The sequence below is a fragment of the Saccostrea cucullata genome, unplaced genomic scaffold (assembly GCF_032062105.1).
Source record: "Saccostrea cucullata isolate Sc308-1 unplaced genomic scaffold, CSIRO_AGI_Scuc_v1 ctg2912, whole genome shotgun sequence".
Taxonomy (NCBI): domain Eukaryota; kingdom Metazoa; phylum Mollusca; class Bivalvia; order Ostreida; family Ostreidae; genus Saccostrea; species Saccostrea cuccullata.
Genome location: NW_026941467.1, coordinates 83,357 through 95,000, shown reverse-complemented (window position 1 = coordinate 95,000; position 11,644 = coordinate 83,357). Strand labels below are relative to the sequence as shown.

General features: G+C 33.5%; 2 protein-coding genes across 2 annotated transcripts in view; one reads left to right on the top strand and one right to left on the bottom strand.

The window, feature by feature from the left end:
- Window positions 1–3,184, top strand: part of LOC134257878 (uncharacterized) — a 27,281-nt gene extending 24,097 nt beyond the window's left edge. Inside the window, exon 3 of the mRNA XM_062740456.1 lies at window positions 2,854–3,184. Within this exon, the coding sequence (XP_062596440.1) occupies window positions 2,854–3,184 (331 nt within the window). The remainder of the gene's footprint in view (window positions 1–2,853) is intronic.
- A 750-nt stretch (window positions 3,185–3,934) lies between these two features.
- LOC134257877 (antigen WC1.1-like) lies at window positions 3,935–9,751 on the bottom strand. The gene is made up of 6 exons (XM_062740455.1): window positions 9,684–9,751; window positions 6,021–6,156; window positions 5,556–5,649; window positions 4,667–4,843; window positions 4,364–4,505; window positions 3,935–4,089 (listed from the first exon to the last, which is right to left on the bottom strand). Exons 1-6 carry the CDS (start codon window positions 9,749–9,751, stop codon window positions 3,945–3,947), a joined length of 762 nt encoding a protein of 253 aa, XP_062596439.1. The 3' UTR covers window positions 3,935–3,944.
- Between the last annotated feature and the right edge of the window lie 1,893 nt (window positions 9,752–11,644).

Genomic DNA, 11,644 nt, shown 5'->3' with positions numbered 1-11,644 from the left:
ACGGTCAAAAGGTCAAGGTTGTTGATAACAAATGAAAGGTCTTGCCGCAAGAAATACATATGTGAAATAAGAATCCTAGTATCTACTGATCAAAAGTTGCGGCAAAAGTGATAGTTTTTGAAAAGTAGGTCAAACTCCAAGGTCAAGTTCAGAGGGTCAAAGTTCTTGGTATCCAATGAAAGACCTGACAAGAATTACATTTATGAAGTATGAAAGCTCTAGCTCTTACCGTTCAAAAGTTATGGTAAAGGTTAAATTTTTTCATAACTACGAAAAATCTCCAAGGTCAAGGTCAAAAGGTCAAGGTTGTTGATATCAAATGAAAGGTCTTGCCGCAAAAAATACATATGTGAAATATGAGAGTCCTAGTACTTAAGTATCTACTGTTCAAAAGTTGTGGAAAAAGTGATAGTTTTTTAAAAGTAGGTCAAACTCCAAGGTCAGAGTGCCAAAGTTCTTGGTATCCAATGAAAGGTCTTTTCACAAAGATTACATATATGAAGTATGAAAGCCCTAGCCCTTATCGTTCAAAAGTTATGGTAAATGTTAAATTTTTTCATAAGTACGAAAAATCTCCAAGGTCAAAGGTCAAGGTTGTTGATATCAAATGAAAGATCTTGCCGCAAGAAATATATGTGAAATATGACAGTCCTAGTATCTACTGTTCAAAAGTTGTGGAAAAAGAGATAGTTTTTGAAAAGTAGGTCAAACTCCAAGATCAAGGTCAAAGTTCTTGGTATCCAATGAAAGGCCTTCTAACAAAAATTACATATATGAAGTATGAAAGCCCTAGCCCTTACTATTCAAAAGTTATGATCAAAGTTAAAGTTTTTTCAAAGTACCAAAATCTCCAAGGTCAAGGTCAGAAGGTCAAAGTTGTTGGTATCCAATGAAAGGTCTTGTTATAAAATTATATATCTGAAATGTGAAAGTATCTACCATTCAAAAGTTATGGCCAAAGTAACAGTATGGCATTTTTTGTGGAAAAGTGGGTCAAACTCCAAGGTCAAGGTCAAAAAGGCAAATTTGGTGGTACCCAAAGAAAGGTCTTCTCACAAGGAATACATATGTGAAATATGAAAGTCATAGCTCCACTAAATCAAAAGTTATGGGCAAGGTTAAAGTTTTTGTGACGGACAGACTGAGAGACTGACGGACAGACGAACAGATGAATGAGATTTAATGTCCCCTCGCTTTCGCGAAAGCGGGGGACAAAAAATGATCAAGAATATGGCAGTCAACAGTTTATGGTCTTAGCTAGTCAGTATACGTGGCCTCTGTAGAAAAAATTAGATCACATTTTGGTATGATACTGGGGTATTTCTCTTCCTAGACTTATTTTATTTAGTGAGTCCAGGCACGTAGCAACAAGGGGTGGGGGGGGGGGGGCACCCAAGATGCGGGTGATTTCATCGAAATATTTACAAATCCGGGGCACATGAAAATTAAATGGAAATATGAAAAGGAAGAGTAATGTATAACAAATTAATTAATGTATGCATATCCCATGTTTTATTCTGTTTTAGGTAAATAATCGAGCGAAGTTTAGACGAGGTGAGGCGGATGACGAGAAAAGAGTTGCAAGCCTGAAGTTCTCTCTTTTTATGTATCAGTCGAAAACGATTATACTTAAAAAAAACAGCTTATAGAGACAAAAGAGTTACATTATTGATAATATATAGTGCATATTAGAATACAAAATAGGAAAAAAGGCGACTCGACCCCGGATTTAAAAAGAAAAGAAAAATGGAAAAGAGGGGTCCATACCCAAAGTGCCTGTGGGAAAACCTGCATATGAGGTTTATATCTCGAGTTTAATTCTTTGCACAGGATTATTTTCTTTTAAACGACAGGCTTTTAACAGGAAGTGATGTCAACAATCCCATTTTAAGTTAACGTTTGGCAAATTCTTCTTTGGGTCAATGCAATATGTTGTTTTTGCGAAAACTTTCTCTAGTAAGGCTGAATGTTGAAGCATAAGTTTCATATAAATTGTTGAACCAATATTTTCAAACTGGATAGTCATTCGATTTTTTCCTTTTACCTTATCATAGAAAAGGCCACACAAGGTAGATTTATCAGGTCGAATGGGGTAGCTTACATATCAATGGAATCTGATCCCAGGCACCAGTTTTCATAGGTCAGTGTCGGTTCTACTGAAGATTGACAAACAAGATGATCAAACAAGAATATCAGCAGTTTCGTTTAAAGTCATTCTTTCTTAGGTTCTATGGTCGATATACAAAGAGCTTATCAGCAAATACAATTTATCATTGAGTCAAATGCTGACTGACGTTCTTCATACTAATTGTTAGTCCATTATTTATACAATGAATTGTCAATAGATTTTTTCGTTATTTCTCAATCATTACAGGAGCACACGACGGGTGGGACCGGTCGACACGGGGATGCTCCATTGCACCTGATCCCATCTCTGGTGTTTTGTATGTCCGTGTTTGCTCTGCTTCTATTTTATATTGTTTTATGGACTTTTGATCTTGAATACTGTTCGTTATCTTCGTATGTTTCATTGTTAAAATGAACTTTTCAGAATTTTCAATACTTCTTATTTATCTCGACATACTAGTATGCAACAGAAAACGTCCATTTTCGATCATTTTTTTTTACTTGTAAGTTTCATGAAAACCTGGATCTTGAAAAAGAAAACAGAATGTACCTCAAAATAAAAGATCTTGATAAAAAGCATATCAATGTGTGTAAAAATAAGTTTTGCTTGTAAAGTTTATAAAAATGTTTAAACAATTAATTTAAGCATACTATTAGAATAAAACGTTCTAAAGGAAACTGTTAAAATTGTTACGGGCATCCATGTAAATGTTGCTTACTTTCTAGGTCCTTAGAACCTGGGGATCACATAGCTGTTGCTGGAGAACAAAATGGTGTTGAGTACTACCACCATGGTATTTTCATCAGTCACAAGGAAGGCATCATCGAATTTGGTGGACCAGACAAAAGAAGGGCAAAAGTGCGGCGCGTTGATCTGTTTCAATTCATTGATTTTGGACGAAGAAGACTTGTAAGAATAAAATATTCTGCAGGACAATGCCTACCTCCGGAGGTTGTAGTTCAAGAAGCCAAGGAATTGTTGGAAAATCCGCATCGGTGGGGCCCATTTGACATGATAGGAAATAATTGTGAACACTTTGCGACAAAATGTAACTAAACAGGTCATTAAGAAAATAAGAGAATGTATCCAGAATCCTTTGGAAATTTTTAGATATGCTTTAAAAACCTCATCAGGATTGCATACTGGATCTTTGTCTGGGTACTGAGTATTTGATCACTTGAAAAAATCCCAGTTAGCAATTATTTTCTAGTTTCAGAATTTTACGAATCATTAGGAAATATGTACATGTACATGATATTAATTTTAAAATAGTTTTATAAAATAATTATATAACTATTAATCATATTTTTTCTCTTTCATGATTTGAACCTGTCAGTAGGTTATTTAATTTTATGCTTCTCTGTGTCCATATTTCAGAGAATTATCAGTATCTTTATTACTTATTAAAACGTTTATTCAAAGATTCTTGTTTTAAAATTAGAGAACATGCAAAATGAAACTCAAGTGGAATGCAAATGGACGCATTAGGGTGAAAATAAGATAGATATATATTGGAAGAAAGATATTGAACTGAAAGCAGAATAACTGTTTACAAACATATGAACATAAGCAAACTCAAAATTTAGCCTATCTATCCCCTCTTCGTGAAATATTAATTAACAAAAACACAACTCAGCGTCCTTACATGTGTGTCTTTAAGACGACATGCACATATCAATTTTAATCATATTTTAGCGTGTACTTTTAAAAGTTTGTACTGGTGCACAAATGTTTGTTTCTTATTGTTTTTATTATTTATCTTGAAAAATATTTCATTCTTGCTACTAATGTTCTACTAGCATGTAACACCGGCATCTTAAAAATGATAACAATTATGGCTTCCTATTGGGGAATGTTCACACAACAGAAGATGAGACTCCGACCCAGAGCATTTTACACCGTCTAACCAGATAGGACCCTCACCTTCCCCAAAATAGGCAGCGGTTCTAGGAGTGGCGATACTGAAAGTAATTAAATGATCAGATCAGTGCCAGTTGAAAGTAAGTTATAGTTATAGAGCATAAAACAAGTGTATCCTTTAAAAGGTACGTAAAGCCACTTACAACCCTCAAATCATATTGTATATAATTCTTTGCAGTTTTTGCCAAGTCAGGATTTCAAACATGTCCACGCCATGATCTTTACATACATAATCTTGACCAAGTCAGGATGAATATTTTGGTCAAAAGAAGACTGATAACATGAGTCCCTTGTGGCTTTCCATAAAACACTTACCCGGTATACCCCATCATTTGGCAAACAACCCGAGCTTCTGTTTCCGTCCAGGCATCATCACAAATGGTTCCCCATGTGTTGTTGATAGAAAGTTCAACCCTGCCTTCGTTTGGCGAACTTCCGCTTTGTAATCGTATTGAACCTTTAAAAAGATCGTCAAAACAAAATAATCTTATATACGATATGCATAAAAGAGAAGTTAAATTATAAATATATAAAGAATATTAAGATTTCCAGTTGCGGTGGTATAATCAAGGTTTGATCAACAAATTACAGCAAATTTGTTAATAAGATCTGTAATACCCAGGAATTCGCAGATCAAAGAAAGAGGTGACCATTTACCTCCGGGTGTACAGGTTGTTGTGTTCCCTTGACCTACGGCAATGTAGTTCTGTTGACAGCCAAATGTTACAGAAGGAGGATTATAGTTCTGACGTAGAATGATTCCATTTTCCAGGAAAGGGACAGGTTCTGAACATTCTTAAAAGAAACATTTATTTAACTTAAGACATATATAACAATAGATGATTCTATTATTTGAGAATCGTTACACAATTGAGAAAAATTCTAAATATATTTAATTAATAAATATAGGTAACCAATTTAATTAATAAATACAGGTAACCAAAAAACATTGCGATGCATGACTCCAATATTTATTATAAATATACTGATATATTTATATGAAGCCAACACAAATTATTCTATTGTAAAATATGTTCAAAATATTCATTATAAAAAAACAATTGATACATACAAATGTTTTAATTCATAGTGCCTAAAGCTAAAACAGCATTTTTCCTCCATTTACATGTTAAATTTTCTTTTGATTAATATTTAAATTCAAGATTTTGCAATAAGTTTCTCATAGTATATACGCATTTGAACTAATTTGAAAGTGAATTGCGACAGTAAACAAGTTCTATATACATGCTAAAAATACTTGATATGCTGAATCAAACGTAATTTCTTTCGGGGTTTTAATGTGCTTGCCAAGCATATTCCGTACGCATTTTAGTTGTTATAGGATTTGAAAAAAAATGTTTTAGAAGAAATCTCTTATGCTGATAAGGAACAGTAATTGAGCCCAAAAGTCCAGTCAAATGATATTAATTTAACAATGTAAGTGAAGTGTGCCTGCAATTCTAATTAATATATTTCCAAAATGTCCTTGAACAGAAAAATGACCTACCTGTAGCAATGCAGATTTTCTTGGTTGATGACGTAGAAATACAGGTGGAATAATTGTTACATAATGAATCTCCACAAAGTGTTCTGTTGTCATCCTATAATTATAACATACATAATGAATCTCCACAAAGTGTTCTGTTGTCATCCTATAATTATAACATACATAATGAATCTCCACAAAGTGTTCTGTTGTCATCCTATAATTATAACATAAATGAATCTCCACAAAGTGTTCTGTTGTCATCCTATAATTATAACATACATAATGAATCTCCACAAAGTGTTCTGTTGTCATCCTATAATTATAACATACATAATGAATCTCCACAAAGTGTTCTGTTGTCATCCTATAATTATAACATACATAATGAATCTCCACAAAGTGTTCTGTTGTCATCCTATAATTATAACATACATAATGAATCTCCACAAAGTGTTCTGTTGTCATCCTATAATTATAACATACATGATGAATCTCCACAAAGTGTTCTGCTGTCATCCTAGAATTATAACATACATAATGAATCTCCACAAAGTGTTCTGTTGTCTTCCTACAATTATAACATACATAATGAATCTCCACAAAGTGTTCTGTTGTCTTCCTACAATTATAACATACATAATGAATCTCCACAAAGTGTTCTGTTGTCATCCTATAATTATAACATACATAATGAATCTCCACAAAGTGTTCTGTTGTCATCCTATAATTATAACATACATAATGAATCTCCACAAAGTGTTCTGTTGTCATCCTATAATTATAACATACATAATGAATCTCCACAAAGTGTTCTGTTGTCATCCTGCAATTATAACATACATAATGAATCTCTACAAAGTGTTCTGTTGTCATCCTATAATTATGACATACATGATGAATCTCCACAAAGTGTTCTGTTGTCATCCTATAATTATAACATACATGATGAATCTCCACAAAGTGTTCTGCTGTCATCCTATAATTATAACATACATAATGAATCTCCACAAAGTGTTCTGCTGTCATCCTATAATTATAACATACATAATGAATCTCCACAAAGTGTTCTGTTGTCATCCTATAATTATAACATACATAATGAATCTCCACAAAGTGTTCTGTTGTCATCCTATAATTATAACATAAATGAATCTCCACAAAGTGTTCTGTTGTCATCCTATAATTATAACATACATAATGAATCTCCACAAAGTGTTCTGTTGTCATCCTGCAATTATAACATACATAATGAATCTCCACAAAGTGTTCTGTTGTCATCCTATAATTATAACATACATTGATCTGATCTGGACGTTCGAATTTTTTTCTTAAAACAACAATTTTTAGAATAATAATTGTATTTATGTATTGAATGCGATAACTTAGTTGGAGGTTTCCGGTAGGATTTATTTTGGTAAAATATAAAAAATTCTTAGATCCACACCTTGGTTGATGGACTACGTATGATAGAAGGTGTAAGGTCACGTGGTCAGCTCAGCGAGTCATTCAGTTGTATTGTGATAACCCGCCTGCTGACCACGCTAAAATTAGAGGCACGTCTATTTTGAAGATTTGTTACAATGTCTGTGATTGTTTAACTTAGCTGAACGTGCCCTGGCTTTCTGTCGAGATGAAATTCCAATGAATGGAAAGGAACAAAGTATTGTTCGTGTTGTAAAGTGCCATTTACAAGAACGGGTGGATTTTCTGGTTTATTGTTTACTGATGCGGTGGTACATAATATGTGCGCGGGTTATCAAATATATTACCTGATTACTGTATGATACATTTGGTGTATTTTTCTGCCGATATGAACTTTATTTATAAGCAGATATTCATGAGAAGAACATATTTCATGGAGCTATTTTATTGCGACATCAAACGTGGAACTTTTTCCTAGTCTGAATTTGAAAGGATTTCAAAGTAAGCTATTTGTTACTGGTTGAACGAAACAAATAGATACCTTTAATGATTACTATCTCTATATCGATCTCCATGATCAGTGGATACAGAGTTTGATCAACAAAAGTTGTGATAGATAACGAACATCCTGCAAGTATCTGCTGCAAGCATCGCTATTTCACAGCTGGGGCCACAGCGGGAGACCCTGAACCTCAAACTTGGGCGTTTTAGGTCCAGCTGGCGTACACCTGTGCTGCTTCACCGCGTGCATAAGAGAGTTTGCCTTGCCATGTAATTGAGGACGAAGGCCAGTATTATGTTTACTTTATAAGTGATTTACAATTATACATAACGCGCTTGGGATTTCCAAATAGTTTTTTGTGTATAAGTTATCACTTTCAATTATTCAAAGGCATTGTTTAATACTCAAATCATGTATAATCTATGGTGTAAGCTTTTAAATTAGCAACTTTATGCAAAGTTATTTAGTTTTATTGAACTACAATGAGAATTTCAATTACCTATCATAGTTTGCATATTCATTTTGCATTCAACATGACGTAAAACAGCTAGGCAGCATTGTTAAAACACTGCCCCTTCCTTAACAGAATCTAATAGGTAATGTCAGCTATCTTTTAAGGTTAGTTGAGAAATGTATATTGTAATCATGTAAATAAATGTACCAATATCTCATTTTCACTCTTTGGAGTTTAAGGGTTGTGGACTGAGCTTTATATACATAGTTCAGATAGTTTCTATACTTTGGTGTTTCTTGAATTGCTCCTTATTGTTTGATCAGTTTTGGTTCAAATTAAGTTTATATGTAACATTTCATGTTTTGTATATTGATAAATATTGAATGGATATTGTACAAAGTCTAGGTAGTCAAGGTATATGTACTAATTTGGTTGGTGTAGACAATATTAACATGATTACTCAAGATGTTTATCGTTTCGGTGGATAATTTATGTACTTATTGGGTTGGTGTTGTTAACGGTTTAAACTGTTGATACAAAGTTGATAGTTACAAATTGAATCGGTGTTACTCAAGTGGTTGATTATTTTAGTACATTGTACAAATTTAATAATTATGTACTAATGGGATCAGTATTACTCTTTCAAGTTTATTCAAGTTTGTTATTTTGATAAAAAGTTGATAAGTAGCTATTTGATCAGTGTTGCTTAAGTTGTTTATTGTTTTGGTACAAGGTTTTACCTATTGGGTCAAAGTTACCCATAGTGTTTATTGGTGTGGTACACAGTAGATATGTACTTATTGGGTCAGAGTTACCCATGTTACACAGTAGTTATTCACTTATTGGATCACAGTTACCTTTGTTGTTTATTGTTTTGTACACAGTAGATTTGTACATGTTGGGTCAGTATACCCATATTGTTTTGGTGCACAATATTTGTACCTGTGGGTCGGTATACCTACATTGTTTTGGTACACAGTAGATTGTACCTGTGGGTCGGTATACCCACATTGTTTTGGTACACAATATTTGTACCTGTGGGTCGGTATACCCACATTGTTTTGGTACACAATATTTGTACCTGGTCGGTATACCCACATTGTTTTGGTACACAGTAGATTGTACCTGTTGGTCGGTATACCCACATTGTTTTATTGTTGGATGCTCATACTGACAATCAATTGGCGTCGTATGAAGCTTTTCGGTTTATTGTTGGGTCGATGTTACCCATATTATTAATTGTTGGGTCGGAGTTACTTATATTGTTTATTGTTTGGGTCGAAGTACCCATATTGTTTTATTGTTTGATGCTCATACTGACAATCAATTGGCGTCGTATGAAGCTTTTCGGTTTATTGGTGGGTCGATGTTACCCATATTGTTTATTGTTGGGTCGCAGTTACTTATATTGTTTATTGTTTGGGTAGGAGTTGCCCATATTGTTTTATTGTTGGATGCTCATACTGACAATTAATTGGCGTCGTATGAAGCTTTTCGGTTTACTGTTGGGTCGATGTTACCCATATTGTTTATTGTTGGGTCGTAGTTACCCATATTGTCTATTGCTGGGTCGGAGTTACCTTTATTGCTTATTGTTGCGTCAGAGTTATACATACTGTTTATTGTTGGGTCGGAATTACCCATTTTGTTTATTTATTGTTGGGTCGAAGTTAAACATATTGTTTATTTATTGTTAGGTCAGAGTTTCCCATATTGTTAAATGTTAGATCAGAGTTACCCATATTGTCTATTGTTGCCTGGGAGTTACCCATATTGTTCATTTATTGTTGGGTCAGAGTTACCCATATTCTTTATTGGTGGCTTGGAGTTACCCATATTGTTTATTTATTGTTGAGTAAGAGTTTCCTATCTTGTTTATTGATGGGTCAGAGTGTCTATTGTTGGCTGCTCATATTGACAATCATTGACGTCTTATGAAGCATATCTGTTCATTGTTGGGTCGGAGTTACTTATGATGTTGATTGTTGGCTGCCTCTAATTACAATCAATTGGCATCTTATGTTGCATATCATATCTGTTTATGGTTGGGTCAGAATTACCCATATTGTTTTTATTATTATTATTATTCACTTATAATGACAATCAAGTTGATCAAATGGTGTCTTATGAAGCACATCTGTTGGTTGGGTCAAAGTTACTTATAGTGTTGATTGTTAATTGCTCGAAATGACATTCAAATTGTGTCTTATAAAACACATCTGACTTTTGGCACGGTTTTTCCTATTGAAGCTAATATTGATGTCATTAATAGTACAATGATGTTGACTGACCCATAGCATTTAATTTACCCATTATGCCTATGTCGCTTAATATTCTGATAACAGCAGTTACTGATACTATGAATCGCAGTAACACATATTAGTTTGGTTAAGGAATTTACATGTACGAATGAGGCAGAGATACATGTATCTATTGTTAATTGCTCTTGACGTATTTTGATTGGTTAGGAGTTTTATATACATAAGGGTCAGAGTTTCAGATATGATTCATTGTTTTGGGACAAAACTTATTACGATAAAGTATTTGTTCATTTAATTGATATTGTTTACTGGCAGTATATGCCTTCTTTCTTAGAGTTCTAATGTTTATTCATGTTTTAGTTCATATACCTCTTAAAGTAAGTAATATCTATGAGGTGACACTGGAAAAATCCATACAAATTATTGTTCCCTGTAGTGGATTCATGAAATATACTGTTAAGTTTTTAATATTTCTTCTGATATGTCCTTGGTCATATTGCCAGATTGTTGCCAATATTAAGTCATCCTGAATTACCCAAACATTTATCATATATTATAATAATTGTGCAGGATCTGCTAATTCATCCTGAAGAAAGTATCCTTTCTTTTGTTGTTGCATTGTTTGCTCATGTAGACCTAATTTTGCTTCCCAATTTTGAGTTGGTATCCTCCCTTGTGAGCACTTTGTACGTGGATGAGTAATGATAATAATAATAATAATAATAATAATAATAATAATAATAATAAAATTAACTTTTAAGTACATTGTAGATACATCCCGAACAATCGGTGAGAACACAGATCCTCAGGAAAAGAATCCTTACAACCCTCATCATAACATTTTACTAATTCCAGTTACACTGTAAGAGGGAACTAAGATGATCTCCATAGCCTGGGGAGCCAAATGAAGCTGTGCCTAATGCCGTGAATTTAATGTATTATATCTATATTAAAAATTTCAAAACTTGGTTGACACTTTTTGACTTTACCATGCAATAACCTTATATAAGATGCAGATACATGTATGTGCCAGCAAAACTGCAGCAGTGCTGCCATGGATGTGCCCTAAATCAGCTGAATGACCAGGATATCCACTAACGTTGGTTGAGAAAGCATCCATACTAGCTAGATCATGAAACTTGGTTTCTTATAAAACATTTGCAGGTGAGTCAGCAAGCAAATGATATATGCAGATTCCAATTATCCACATCACAAATGATCACCTTTTACAACTGGCCTTTCTATTTATAAATTAAGGATAGGATTTTCACTTCTTCAATTTCATTTACTTATGGGAGGGATATGTCCTTAAACAGGTAAACAATCCACTCTATATGCTAGGATTATCCAGTCAAAGAAATGAGTAATCTTTATTTGAATCAAAGATAAATATGTGACAAATTTGAATATGACAGAATCAAGATTATTGTTCCTTTAATAAAACAAATTAAAGATTGTGTCTTTATTA